The sequence below is a fragment of the Prinia subflava genome, chromosome 3, assembly GCF_021018805.1.
Source record: "Prinia subflava isolate CZ2003 ecotype Zambia chromosome 3, Cam_Psub_1.2, whole genome shotgun sequence".
Lineage (NCBI taxonomy): Eukaryota > Metazoa > Chordata > Aves > Passeriformes > Cisticolidae > Prinia > Prinia subflava.
In genome coordinates, this window is record NC_086249.1 from 93401589 (window position 1) to 93417390 (window position 15802).

General features: G+C 39.4%; 1 protein-coding gene across 1 annotated transcript in view; it reads right to left on the bottom strand.

Annotated features, from left to right (window-relative positions):
* Positions 1 to 15802, bottom strand: part of SMPX (small muscle protein X-linked) — a 40503-nt gene that overhangs the window by 20894 nt on the left and 3807 nt on the right. Inside the window, exons 3-4 of the mRNA XM_063393571.1 lie at positions 10549 to 10638; positions 6830 to 6983 (exon numbers count right to left, since the gene is read on the bottom strand). Of these exons, the coding sequence (XP_063249641.1) occupies positions 6843 to 6983; positions 10549 to 10638 (231 nt within the window). The 3' untranslated portion in view covers positions 6830 to 6842. The remainder of the gene's footprint in view (positions 1 to 6829; positions 6984 to 10548; positions 10639 to 15802) is intronic.

The following is a 15802-nucleotide window of genomic DNA, read 5'->3' on the forward strand; positions in this document are numbered from 1 at the left end:
CAACTGAGTGTAAAGTTTATTTTTTATGAAAATCTGTCATGAACAGCACCAATGAAAAGAGAGGGGTTATTTTATAAAGAGTCTAACAAACACTCAGAACTAAGTAATCAACAGAACGACCACAGGGAAGCAGTTATTAAATAGCAGTGACCTATAAAAATTTTCAGCTTTCAAACAAAACTCTTGGACCTTTCTTCCAGAAATGGTTCTCACTTGAGAACAGAGCAGAGATTTGGGGGTGCACATTGCTAGCATTGGAACTATTTTGTTACTTTAAGGGTATTAATGTTTGAATGTTTTAAAAGGAGAAGCTCATTGAAGACATTTCTCCTGTCTTTCTGTAGAGGCCTATTCATCTCCACGTGTCTGCAAACTCTCTTGTTTATGGTGTAGACAGAGCAGTAAGTAACATGCTCATCTTCTAAAACTAAGGAGAGATTTCTTCAAGTTATTAATTTGTGCTTCTCTCTTCCAGTAATAATAATTTAAAAAAAGCTCTGCTTGAATATACAGTTTGGAAATAAAAGATTTTTTTCCATATTTTTTGTTTTGAAAAAATACAAGCATCTGTTTTGTAATTTGCTTTGAAGCAAAGTGTTTTCTGATTCTTCAGTGCTTGTTTTGAAGTTATTAGTCTGTTTTCAAAACCACGAAGTATAATCTTTTCCTAACTAGTTTATGTAGAAGTATTTTGGTTTATAAGAGTACGCACTGTGTTTACTCGGCAAAATTAACCTCCTAACACATATCTCAAGCTTTCTTAGCTTCTAGAAAGCAGACTCTCTTCAGTCGGTTCTCTCCCCTCTCTTCCACAATTCAGTAGAGAAAGAGAAGGAAATCTCTCCCTGACTGGCAAAGGACTGACTGCTGGGGCTGGCCCCAGCGTTGTGCCGGGGGTAGAGACTCAATTCAGCACAGGCAGCTGCAGGCCACCTTAGAGAAAACTCTGCTGCTTGGCTGAGCTGGACTTAATTCTCTTCACAGTGGCTGGTATGGGGCTAAAGTTTGGATTTATGCTGAACACAGGGCTGATAATGCAGAGATGTTTTTGTTACTGATGAGTAGCTCTTACACAGAGCCCAGGCCTTTCCTGCCTTTCCTACGGCCACGCCGGCGAGGGGCTGGGGGTGTGTGGGAGGTTGGGAGGAGACAGAGCTGGGACAGGGATCCCAATTGTTCAGAGGGATATTCCAGACCCATGGCATCATGATCAGTGTACAGTGGGGGGCAGAAGGAGGAAGAGGAGATGTTTGGAGTGATGGTGTTTGTCTTCCCCAGTCACTGATATGTGCGATGGGGCCCTGCTCTCCTGGAGATGGCTGAACTCCTGCCTGCCCTTGGGAAGCTGGGAATTAATTCCTTGTTTTGCTTTGCTTTGCTTGCTTGCATGACTTTTGCCTTACCTATTAAACTGTTTTTATCTCAACCCATGAGTTTTCTCACTTTTATCCTTCCAATTCTCTTCCCCTCAACACTGGTGGGGGAGTGAGTGAGTGCCTGTGTGGCACCTGGAGGCTGGCTGGGGTTAAACCACGACAACTAGATTTTTTCTTCTGATCACAGAAACTCTGGGAAGCAAAAACATGAATAAGTTGTTGGGGGTTTTTTTCCCAGTGAGATAACAGGATTGGAAAGGTTCCTCTGATACTAAATGATGTCCTGGACATTCCATTTTTCTCTTTGAAAAGAAACTTGTAGCTCTTCTGTTTTAAAGTCTGAAAGCACATCTTAAGTAGACTCAAAAAACCTGGAAGGCAAACTGAAAGAACTTTAAACATGCTATTAAAAAATCCTACAAGCCTTCAACTACCTAGTTTCTTGGTAAAATTTTAAGAAGAAGGGTCCTGACAAAATTGATGGCTGGCCATGAAATCCTCGAGTGCTGCTGGTCTGGGAGTTCTGAATCAAAACCAGCAGGATGGTAGGAAACCACAGACAGAAGAAGACAAGAAGCACTTTGAAATTAACACAGGCCACACAGTCAGTATGTTGGGGGATGTCCAGTCACTGGGCACCACCAAGAAGAGCCTTGCTTGTCCTCTTTGCACCCTGCCTTTAGGTACTTTTGCACACCGAGGGGACCCCTCAGTGACCCCTCTGACTTTGGCAGGAGGTCCTGCCGAAATTCTTGATGCATATCCTCCTTCTTCACCCCTCAGTTCCCACTCCAGGAGATCTTATCTGACCTATCTTGGCATCCTCTGGATGCAGGATTCCCTTCTCTCACACAAGCTTTGGCTGCTGGGAGTCAATCAAATGAACACATTTTCCTAAAACTGCAGTGCTCTTTCAAGAGCTCACAGCATGTCTGAGTTCCTCTACTAGCACAGCACTGTTGTGTTTCTGGAGAAAAAAGCAATAACCCTGCTTGTAACTGTACTGCAGTTTGACTGTACCCCTCTGATCCATGTGAGCACAGGAATAAGGTGCAAACACTAAACTGTGTGTCAGAGCAGGGACACCAGGAGAGGTAAATGGCTGCTGTTAACTGAGGGGCAGCTTAAGGCCAATACATAGCAGGGAACTACAATTAAAGCTTTAGTTGGCAAAGTTACAATGTGCATTTTTACCCCGGGGTAATTGACAAATTTTTTAGTGTAAATAATTAGCAGCAACACCAAGGAACATCTTGTGTGTATGCATATCAGACCTTTATTCCCTTAGGACTTCTGTTAGGGTTTTTTCCCCCTTTTTTTTCCCCAAGTGATGCCAATCTCAGAGGCTGCTCTGCTGACAAGATTTCTCATTTTATGCAGGGCAGAATTCTCTGCACAGTGCAAAGGCCGAACTGCCCTAGGAAGCTTTTGCCAGTTCTTCAGCCTTCAAAACACAGTTCCCTTCCTTCTGTAACCTGACAATGGAACTACCTTCTGCAATCAAACCACTCTCCCCAGTAGAGCTCCAGGTAAAGACAACAATTTGTCTGCAAGTTCTGCATCAGATGGTGAGAAACTATCTCATCAACGTTGTGATGGGATCCTGACAATTCCTTTCTCCAAACACAACCAGAACACGGTGCTGGGAGTGCTGCCCTTATGTCCATGACAGACTGTTTCGTAACTTCAAGACAGCAAATTTCCCTTTTTGCCTTTTGAGAAGTTCTTCTACTAAGAAAGTCTTCCTCAAGAGGAAAGAACTAGACCACCTTAGCTGAAGGTTTAGGTGCTCTGAAACCAAAGTCCAGCACTTAGACTCCATGGCCCTTCACCCTAAAAAGATTTGTTACACAGCCCTCCACACTTTAGGACACCAAAGCTGAAGGGATACAGAATGAAGAATGAACATGGGTTGCAGAAGTAACTGGCTGCCATTGTCTATATTCTCAGGTGAAATGCCAGTTTGTGCTCAGGCCCATTTATCTACCATCACTTATTCAACAGGGCATGTATTTTTAGTGTATGATATTTTGCTACTATGTGATTTTGCATATGCTTCACTCCTGTGCATGTAGAAATGTCCAGGTGTGAAGGGAGCAGGAAAAAATACTGTAAATGGAGAAAAGGGAAATGAATCATAGCTCACATTGTATATTAAAACTGGCTGCATCATCTACAGGTATGAAAGAAAAAAGTCTTTATGACAAGTAGAGTATGCTAATTAGCTAATTATAGATGATAGACCAGATCCCCATAAGGGATGACTACAGGAATATCTTAATTGAGGAGCACTTGATGACCTTCAGTGGATCCAGCTTCATGACACCTCCCTAATTGCATTCCTCCCACAAACTGTTATACTCACAACTATGATCTTGGCATTCTATTCAAGTTTCCTAATTTGGCAAAGAGCAAGACCAAAGATATTTAACAGAAGTTACTCTAAAGTGCAAATTATGTAGGAATGGGTTTGCAAATAATGAACCAACCTGCTGCTTTGCAGGTTTCTTATTTTTGCTGCTGGGTTTGCATGCTAAACTGAGCAAGAAAACATGGATCAAAATTAAACCAAAATTAATCATGTTCGCTTGCAATTTACTGAAACTAACCATGATATATGACAATACAGGAGGTAAAGCTGGAAAAAACTGCTGTGGTTGTAAAAGCTTTGATATTTGTGACATGTTGAAGTGTACTCTTGATATTTTTTATTGTGTCATGTTATAGGATCACAGGATAATGGACATTATCCAGAGTATTTGGAGTTATTCTAACAGTTTCAAGTAGGTATTTACTACTGAGTACCACAAGAAAGAAAAAAATAATATCAAAGGGAAATCCCACAATAGTGACTATCTGAGAAGATTATAGTACTGATGTAAGAGAGAATTAATTTCCAAACTGTGAAAATTAAAGAACACCCTCGTCTATCAGCACACACTCTGCACAGGCATATTCTATTGACCAGTCAGGTCACCACTCTTTTGAGATAATCACATCCAAAGGATGATCTCTAACCCCTTCCTGCAGGTGGAGCAGATTTAGGCAGATGTAAGTGTGAATTTCTTGCAGACTGAGATAACCTTCTCTGGATTTGCATGATCAATCATAAAACAGCTCTCTGACAATATCACATTTTATACAAGGCTGCAGGCTGTGACTTAAACACCAGATCTGATGAATGTCCTCTTATAGGGGACAGTCATTAGATTTAGTATCATTCAAGGCTGCTGGATGTGGCACATGATTAATTTACATCTCGATTTTACATGGAATTCATGCACATGCTTAGTTCTACACAACATCCAAACTCACAGGCTCCAGTACTTTACCTGCAACCCCTGTAGAAACTAAGTTACCAGGTATGACCTGTGACTGCACTACCCAAAATCTAGAAACCTGTATCACTGTCAGAACCTGATAACCAATACATCAAAAGAAGGACAGAGACAGAAATTACTTCGTAATTACCTCACTGCTTTCAAGATGCCCTTTACTTTGGTGACTTTTCTCTAGAAAACTTTAGAGTGAACATCTAACCATGCCCTAAATGTTTCTGTCAGATTCTCAGTAAGGTAATTACTAAAAAACTTTTGAATGTTAAAATTAGCAATCATCTGAGCATAAATATGGGGCTAAATTTACATCGAAATATCTCTTATGGGAAAAAAAAACCCTCTTTAAAGCCTCACATTAAAAATTCATATTTCTCTGGGCAGTGCTTTAGTGAAATGACTAAAATGTTACATTTTACAAAATGTTATCTTTCCCCCCCAAGTTTCCGGAAGAGAAAGACTCTGTTGCATCTTTAAAATATCAGGAACATTATGACACAGCAGGGTAAAAGTAAGAAAAGACTCGACACTCTTTCGTTCCAAATGGCGTATTTATGCTCTACATAAAAAACAAGTTAATGATGCAGTGTGCTCTGGGCTAATTCACTCAAATTATACACCATTTCTTTTAAGATGCCTGGTTATTAGCACTTCTGCATTCCCAGAACCCCCTTGCATTGCTTTCTGCTCTCCTCTGTTCTTCATTTATGTTTCTGTGCAGTAAATTCCAGATGATTTTCTCCTGCTCAACTTTAACTCCTCTGCGTCTCTTCAGGATAAAAAGGATTTATCAATCAGTATGCAGAACTACCAATTCAGGTGTATATTATGTGACACAACTATCTTTTTCTTACTGTAATCAGGGTGGGGATGTTTTTGTATTAAAACTTCTCTGTACATCTGAGTTTTCATTGTAATTGCCTGATGCATCCTTACTGACTCAGGCTTTTCAAAGGAAATCAGAGGACAATTTCATGGACAGAAATTACGATTAATTTCTGTAGGTTCAGAATGTAAAACAACAGAGGCTTATGGGTCTTGTTTGAAATCAGATATAAATTATTCGGAAGTTGGCACTGAAGTGCTGAATATTTCAAGTAAAATGATCATAGAATCATAGAGTGGTTTGGATTGGAAGGGATCTTTAAAGGTCATCTAGTCCAACCCCTCTGCAATAAGCAGAGTCATTTTCCACTAGACCAGGTTGCTCAGAGCCTCATCCAGCCTGATCTTCAATGTTTACAGGGATGGGGCATTTACCACCTCTCTGGCCAACCTGGTCCAGAGTTTCATCACCCTCATTGTAAAAAACTTCTTCCTTATATCTAGCCTGAATCTAATGCCCTCAAGTTTAAAACCATTACTCATTATCCTACGACAACAAGACCTGCTAGAAATTCTGTCCCCATCTTTTCTGTAATCCCTCTTTACTGAAAGGCCCCAGTGAGATCTGCCCAGACAACCTCACTCTCATTCTGTCCTTCACAGAGATGCTCCTGCCCTCTCTTCACCTTTGTGACCCTGCCCTGGATTCACTCCAGCAGGTCCATGTCCTTCCTGTGCTGGACTACAGCAAGTCCTTGAGTGCCACAAATAGCATTGGGTATGTTTGTGTGATCAAATACATGGACACATTAGCATGTCAATTTTGAATTACCTAAATAAATTCATATCAAATAACTAATGTGCCAGAGGAGCTTTTTAAAAATACTGACCTACTTGTCCATCACTGCAAGACATTTATTTGCAATATAAAACATTAATTTGTAGTTAGATTGTAAAATTATAAGTTCTATATTTTGCAAAACTTGTTCTTATGAAGCAATATGTTATTTTTAAGGTGGCTTCGATATTCCAAATACACTGAGATCTTAATATGCTAAATAGACTACTTCAGGCTGGTTGACGGGTGTCATATATCATTGGCTATAGTCTCCAACATGATCTATGTTTGAAATAACAGAAAATCCCAATTATGACTTCTAATATTTTTTCCTTGAATTATGGGGCAGGACTCCAGGTGCACTGAAGTGATTGAAAAGCCATCTTTATACTTAGAGAGGTTTTTGGATCAGCTGCTTCTCCTAGAGCCATGCAGAAAACTCCTTTTTTACTCACCTGCTTCTTCCAGCTACTGTTCAGCTTTGGGGACATATTTCAGCTCACTCTTTATGTTCTGGATCTCTGACAGGTTGACAGCAGGACCTGGAAGTTTCTTAGCTCCTGCAAGCACTTTCTTCTCTTTCTCCTCCTCTGTTGAAGCAGGAACATTCTGCACAAAAGATACCAGTGACCTTCCTGCTGCAATAGCAGGAAGGTAATGATCTATGCATGAGCATAGATCAGTTATTGGAAAAACAGGAAATGATGTTTTTATACTAAAGGTAATCCCAGTGGAAAATGGGGTGGAGGCATGAAGAGTTGCTGGTTGTTGTCTAAAATGTCTAAAAAGAATAGAAGATGCTCATTGTAGATGAATGAGGATTAGAATGGGTAAGAATTTACAGTGCCAGGAAATTAGTAGAAAATAACTGACTGAAGAACTAAAGGCACCTCCAGGTCCTTCAAAGGTAGAAGAACCATTTTTATCATCCAGTCCTTTGAGAGTTTCACAGTTGCCAGACACTTTGAGAGGAAGGTCATCATGCACTTCAGCAGCTCTGGAGAAGAGCTATGATAGTAGGTTATGGACTCCAAAAGCTCCATGCAAGATCAGCATGAGCTGAAATTTAATTTTTCATAACCTCAGTTGCAAGACCAGAAGGGGTTTTTGTCACTTTATGTTTGAATTTGGGTAGTTCTTCACGGCTTTTTTGCTGACACTGTAAAAGTGCCAGTTAAATAACATCAATTACACAATAGTGAGCAACTCAGCTGATTTCCCAATGGACCACAGTATTTCAGCCCTTGGTACTTCCTTATCTGTACTATTGCTTCTAGGTGAGTAGAGCAGGTATTTTAGAGTACTTCTACTCTAGACTGGGTAATGTTTTGAAGGAGTAGCTTTCCAGACAGGAGTTTACTGCTGTTCCAGCATGTTGGGTATTTTATAAAGCTGGCATGCAGGAGGACTCACGTACATTTAGAGATTAATTTATATTTTTTCTATAAATAATTTCATGATTAAATTGTTTTTTGATTTTTGATTACTCTGTGAATGCCCTCTTGTCACAGGCTTTTTAGAGTTCAATCATGATTTAGATTTATTAGCCACCCTTCTTGAAAAGGTGTATTAACTGTGAAAAGTCAATTTTTAATATTTGACTTAATTTTTAAAATTCTAACATTACTTGTCAATTTTTTTTCCTCTGCTAATGGACTCCATGCTAGTCATGAAGAATGCAATGTCAAGTGGCAAACAAACAAGGTATTGTAAAAAACTGACATCTCTTCCTATCTGATCTTTAAGGACTTTCTTAAGATCACCAGATATAAGAAAAAGGAAGTGATAATTATATTTCTTGGCTCAGTAGACTTATATTATCTTTTCTCACATTTTAGCCAATACACAATTAATAAAAGATAATACTAATAGTATTTTACTATTGTTTTTGCTAGATCATTTTATATCTCAGCCAGTAATTCAGCCTCAGGTACTGTATGTACTGCCTGATATCTGGTTTAATGATCTAACATCCTGAAGCAGTAGCAAAGCACAGCAGGAGAATAAGTAAATTGATACAGAAGCTCTTTGGAAGGATGCACAAAATTGCATCAGTAGTCAAAGATGCCATGAGCTTATAGTGTTTCCTTTGACAGTGTTCCTAGCTAATCTGAATAATCAGGGGAAGCAAGCACTCCCTGAACCGTGTAGTATTTATTAGAACATAGCAGAAACTATGTAAAAAATACCATTTCACATCATGTGCAATACCATTCCTCTTGTAGAACAAGTGGTGCAAGCTTTGGAGCATTTTGGAGACTTTGTGCTCCACAATTTGCTGTCAGTGTTCTCCTCCAGCCTCAGGTGTTTGCTGTTTATGACCTCACCACTCCCTACATCACTCACTCCATGTGCAACACACAGCTGAGATTAGACTGTGGCCTTCAGTTTTAGGGAAGAAAGCTCAGAGAGTGACTTAGATATACCATAAGGGTTAAAAAATAAAACATGGGAATGCTCTGACTGAAGAAGAGTTCTTTTCTCTTCCCACCCTCCATTTCTTTTCATGTTAACATGTCTGCTCCACTGACCTTCAAAAATACTCATTCCTATCTGACTCCACCACCCCTTTGAGTAAGATCCATATTCTTCTCATCTCCTATGCCAAGGCTTTAAAATTCTGTGGAAAATGCACTGTTAGCAGTGATTATGCACTGTTAGCAAAAGTTGCATTCATCTAAAACTGCTCTGAAAAATCATGAGCTGTATGGCAAAACTTATTGCAAAACTTATGGCAAACCTTAAGAAGATGAGAAAATTGAAATGACAAGTTCACTGGTAGCATTTTTATCCTATAACAAGATCTGTTTCTGTACTGTTTAATCCCATTGGTTTGGTTGAGTATTGGCCATAAAATCTGGGCCAAGAACTTCCATAATGTCTCATATAGAATATTCATGTAGCCGAGAAACAAAGCAACATTCAATTACCTAAACAAACGTAATTATCAACACCAGTCATTTATTTTATTTCTTGAACACTACTAGAATTCACACAGGCTATATTAGTTTCTGCCTAATAACATGCACTCCTTCACCAATTTAATTACTGCAGAGAGGTATGCTTTGATTTCTTTCCAAGGGAGAAAGCCACAATATATGTTCAAAGTCATTTTGTATGTTTGTTTTTTAAATCTTCTTAAGAGCCAAGTCAGCCTAGGTTTGATTGCTTCAGGAAAGTTCTCTGTAAACAGAGCACTGTTTATATCAAAATATAACAAAATTCAGAAAAAAAATCTGACTGAGACAAAAAAGGAAGAATTGGCTCTTACACAGCTTTTCCTGCCCTTGCCTGTGAGGAGCAGTGGGAGCTCTGGCCCAGCAGGATTTCTCATGTGAGGATTATGAATCCAAACCAAATAAACTGGACAGGAAACCAAGAACACCCATCTTTTTTATCTTGCTTGGAGTATCTACCACTACCTTTTCTTCCACTGTTGGTGTTAGGGTCTCATTTATTATTGAAGTTAATGGTAAACAAGAAGTTTTAAAATAATTCAGAAATATGATATCTGTGTTTAGTCACAACCTTTGTGATCAATGTTAGTTAAGGTATAAATCAGATTTTATATTCAAAACTCAGTACTAAACATTTCCTGTAAAATGCAAGCATGAAAATACAGAATTTGGTCTAAAATGGAGTATTTTCACCCCTGGGCAGGCAAATGGGTTCAGAATTTCTGTTTTAACTTGAAAGTGTCTTCACATTCATTTCCTTCTTGTTGATAAACCTTCCAAAAAGCGTTGTGTTTGAAAACCTGTTCCAATACAAGCTGTAACAATAAATCACCCCACAGGGCGACAGGCAGCAGCAGTGTCTTCCAAAGCCTGGCTGTAACTTTTCCTGCTGTATCTCATCAGCTCCCATCTAGACCAATCCTGCTGGTGAAATCCTGGCTCCCTGTCCTGACAGCAGATATCATCCTGCTGGGAAAGCAGAGCTACACACCTTGCAAACAGTTTATATTCCTATAGGTGCCTTGGCACCAAAAGCAGAACTATTTATACATGAAGTGTTAGTAAGTGGCCATTTATTTCCATGAATGATCAGTGCAAGTTCAACTGTGGTACCTAAGATTGGTATGCAGAGATATAAGGTCACTTTAAAGGCTTTTTTTCCATTTTATGGCAGGGATTCTCCTTGGGAAAAAAACCAAAAAATCTTTTTCACTTACCTCCTCCACTTCCTCAGGTGTAAATTCTTTTCTTTTATGAGGGTGGCCTGCACCAGGTCGAAATGCTCCCATTGGGATGTTAATGTTAGCCTGTGAGAAGGAAATTGTGATGCATGTAATAGTGACTGATAAATAAAGAAACAGTTGATAAAGGGCTAAATTTGAAAGCAGTGGGACAAGCATATAGATATTATCATGGTTTCCAAGCACTTATGCTTTCAATGTATGCATCAACACACCACTCCTGTGGATAGAGAAGTGTTCTCATCTCCATTTTAAAGGGAGAAAGTGAAAGAACAAACTAGAAGGCTTTTGAAGCATTTTAGACTAATGCTTCCTGATTTCATTGGACTTTAAACAAATTAGACACTAAAGTGTCTTTAGGCACCTGAGTCTGCTTCAGTTTGGTCAAGATCAAATAGAAAGTGAGCATCAAAAGCAACATTTAAGTATAAATCATGCAAATCCTTCAATAACACCCAATCACTGGACCACTCCCTGTTCTCCAATGACACCAGTTTTCACCTCACTTAATCACAGGTATCTTAGAAGGGAAGCCTGCCCTGAGTCAGCTTAAACCATAAGTATTTAAAATGTGATTTTACCAACAAAATTTATTCATGGTTGCTACGAACTGCAAATACTTGAACCAGGTCAAACATCGGGCAGACCACTGGCCCCTGGCTTCTGCAAACTCCCTCCAGAATGATACCCACACAAGTGCATCAGTCTCATCTTTTCTCTGGGACAGAAAGCCAGTGACCATAACATAATTGGGGCTGATAACAGATACCTTGAAAGTAAAGATTTTGTGGAATGGAATGGCACAAAACAGTTTAGGGAAGAGCAGCTCAGCTGAAAAGTATCCATTTCCCAATGTGACCCAGCCAAGATTATTTTAAAAGTCAAATGGCATGATCAACTAAATGCACAATTTATACTCATGCTTATCTCGTGATCTGAGAAGAGAAGCTGCTCCTAGGAAATGTCATCAAAATATCATGACTCCCACTGGGTGATGTTATGGAGCAGAAGGAGAAAACCTTCTAACAGTGAGCTCTGTTCTTGTCCTTTACCATCTGACTGCTCTGCCCTAAATGAAGACAAATAATCCCATCCTTCTGCTCAAGTTATGGTCTTGCAGATCCTGCCCCACTTGCGCAGCCACAGGAAAACAGGCCATGGTTTTCAGTAGCAACAACTGTTCTGACAGCTGGAATAAAATGATGAGCAAATCAAGAAGCCGTCTGCCAAGAAATGAATGCTTTCCCCTGTATGCTACTTACCTGTTTCCCTTTATTTTATTTATGCAAGATGATGCTGTAATTTCAGTGGAGCTGCCAAATATTTGCAGAGTCACAGACAAGCAGGTATTTGTTTCATAAAGCTTTTTCACTGGGCATTAGATATTGTGAAACTTTTCACCTGTACTTTGTAAGTTCCCAGGAGACAGGGCATTTTCAGCCTCACAGTTCCTAACTCATTATTTCATTTATGGGTGGAAAAAACCCAGCTTTGCCATTTCTAATTTTAAGTAACAGTCCCACCAAGCTGTGGTATCTCCAGGCAGCTTCGATTTTTGGAATGGGAAACTTCTCTGCAAATTACAGCTAGCGTGGTCATACAAGTTTGCAGAGTTGAAACTTTAAGAGGTATCTCTCCTTGTGGTGCACATCCTGAACTCGGACATTCCTTCCCCTTGGAGGCAGCCAAAGCAGAAGCCAGCCTCCCACGGGCGACTACAGCCCTTGCATTTCCCACTGTGACTGACAGACCAACTGTGACTAAAAGTGGTTCAGAAAGCAAAAATGAACCACTAAGTCCCAGGCTGCTAATTAAATTCAATAAACCACTCTTTGGTCTGCTTCAGCACTTTCCCAGTAATCTGTGTCACATGAAAGCAGTCTGTACCTTTTTATCTGCACTAGGGACATTCACGTCAGAGTTTGGGCAAGAAGTACGCAGTCATGACATAAAAACTTGGTAAAATGAGCATCCTTTAAGATATAGTTAAAAACTGTCTGGATCTGAAAACACATACTGTAAATTAAAATATTTCCAGTATGAAAGGAAAATATGACATTTCCAAACAATTCCTGACCATAGGCACCAAAGTCCTGAGCTGTAAATCGCTCTTAATCCAGTGCTGGTCCTGTCTCACAGACGAGCAGCTGTGTAATGTGTTCTTCCTTCAGCATGCTGTACGCCAGCATAGCTCTGCAAGGACTTGTGCTGTGATCAGCACAACTTCACAATTTTGTTTCAAAAATATGTTTCAAGGCCTTTGTCACCTGTAAGCTGAGATGGAGATATGACCCTAGGGGATCTCAATCCAGTAAAATGCTAAACAGGAAATTTTCTGTTTCAGACTCTGGAAATCCTACATTATAATTCCTTTGGACAGATTTTCTAGGTGTGATTGTCATGTTTAACCATACTAATTATGAAAACTACTGAGTTTGCCTCTTCCTTTGTTTGAAAGGCCTACCAGACTGTGTGCCAGTGCAGTTTTTGCAGTGACTGCGTAGGTATCTGCACTGATGTACTCTTCCAGGGTCCTTCTGAACAGACCAAAGGGAAAATACCTGTAAAAATGACATACTGATATATTGCTGGGTTGACTCAATTGAACTGGTACTTAAACATTTTTTGTGTGTGTGTTCTTCTTTCTGTTTAGTAGAGAGAGGGTATTAAAGGTTAGGATACAACTGATGCAGCTGTGCAGGAGTTGAGGACTGCTATGGGTAAGTCCTTCACAGCATCACAGCCACTCCTGGCTGTCCAGATGGATGACTGAGGCATCTGGAAAGACACTTTTGTATAAACATATTTAATTTTAAAAAAAAGGAAGGAAGGAAGGAAGGAAGGAAGGAAGGAAGGAAGGAAGGAAGGAAGGAAGGAAGGAAGGAAGGAAGGAAGGAAGGAAGGAAGGAAGGAAGGAAGGAAGGAAGGAAGGAAGGAAGGAAGGAAGGAAGGAAGGAAGGAAGGAAGGAAGGAAGGAAGGAAGGAAGGAAGGAAGGAAGGAAGGAAGGAAGGAAGGAAGGAAGGAAGGAAGGAAGGAAGGAAGGAAGGAAGGAAGGAAGGAAGGAAGGAAGGAAGGAAGGAAGGAAGGAAGGAAGGAAGGAAGGAAGGAAGGAAGGAAGGAAGGAAGGAAGGAAGGAAGGAAGGAAGGAAGGAAGGAAGGAAGGAAGGAAGGAAGGAAGGAAGGAAGGAAGGAAGGAAGGAAGGAAGGAAGGAAGGAAGGAAGGAAGGAAGGAAGGAAGGAAGGAAGGAAGGAAGGAAGGAAGGAAGGAAGGAAGGAAGGAAGGAAGGGAAAAGCTGTAGAGAAAATGGAATGAAATTCAGAAACAAACAAACAACAACAACAAAACAACAACAAAACCCCCTAGAACCTCCCTCACTGTTACCTCTGGGGAAAGCCAAGAGTGTTCAAAGATAGAATAACTTTCAGTCAGAACTGTTCACACACTGAGAAGGGGAGGTCAGCAATTGTTTCCAGGAATTAATGTACTTTGGTCCTCTATGCCCCAAACTAGTCTTGGGAACCAGTTGCTGCCTTTAACTCTCACACATATGTATTTAGTAGCTATTGGGAAGTGAACATTTTTGTCTATATCTAGTACAGTCAGAAAAAAGCCATTTCAGACACAGAACACCATGAGACACTTCAGCTAGTGAGATTACACTCATTGCTGCAGCATGATGTACACTCCCCAGGGCGCGCCAGTCCCATTATACCAGCACACAATAGCAAAGGAGCATCATATATGAATCATATTGCATAAAAGTAATGTGACATTTTGAGTCATAATTCTTATGCTCAAAGCGTAATAAGCATCAACTCAAGTGCAAGTCTCCTTACTAGAACCACCTATGGCACAATGCTTAATAGATATATTTTAATTTTTTGCTGTAATTTTTCTCACAATTCAAGTTAGCTTTGCAAAAATTAAAGTTTCTTAAAATATTAAACTTTGTGCTTAAATTTATTGTATTTTTAAATGAACAACCTAGGAACATTGTTTACATTTAGAAGTTGGAAGTCATCCTAGAAATAAAATGCAGCCTATCATTACATCTGTAAGAAAAAAATGTAAACCAATGAATTCCTTACAAATGTTTCTATGTGCCTATGGAGTTTAAATGCAAAATGTAAATAAATACTTTTCAGCTATTAAAGGTCTATATTTTTTCACTAATCCTACAAGTATTTCTATAGTCATTGTAAAAGAGAGATGAAAATTTGAACTGAGTGAAATCACAACGCTGACAAAATGGCATTTTTTGTCTAATTTCAACAGAATTAGAGTACAGTAGTTTGCATGCCTATTTTGGCAGAATTGACAATTATGATGATGGTGATGATGATGATAAAGAGAATCTGCATTTTCACAGTGCCTTGCATGTTCAGTATGCTGCCTAGCCCCTGGGTAATTAATCTTGATACTCCAATCCATTGCATTAGTATTATCCCAAGAAAACAGACCAAAGACTTCAGAGATTCCATTTTGTGTTTCTTAGGTAAGGCAACTTGAACTCGTAGTAAAATTTCATAGCAAGTGCATTTTACAAAATACATGAGAATTCTCTGAGATTCTTCAGTTCAGAAGATATTTTGGGCTTTTGACAAGAACCACTGATAACATGAACTAAACACATTCTTCATGGCATTACTTCATGACGATGTTAGGATAATTCTCCAGCTGCTTCTTTTACAAGTATACAACAATCAGCTCCATCCTTATATAAGCATATATCATTGAAGAGGTATGTGGCAGACAAGAACCTTTCAAATTAAAAGATCAATGTTTTTCTCATTTTCCTTTGGCTTCTAAATACAATGCTTCTTAAACAATTATTTGAACTTGAAGGGTTTTCTCCTTAAGGAATGCAGACATGAAAAACTTCACAATACCCATGCTATCTTCTTAGCCTATAATTCTCCCAGCATTATATTGGCTTTGTGGAAAATCTAAGGGTTGCAGGAATTATTTTTTACTTAACAGTTATGCAGATGCATCACCATGTTTTGCTTAGATGATTCTCCGACAGGCATAACCTAACACTGCAAAGACCATGCAAACAAGTGATTAATGAACCTATCTGATCCAGTTTTTTATCAGCTCAGATCAAAAGATGATCTCCAGGTCACACTTTTTCAGTGCTTTCCTATCTACCAAGCTTTTCACTTTAACAGAATAACCCCAGCTAGCACTCTATGGTCCTTTGCCTGAGTAAAAATGCAGTCTGCCAA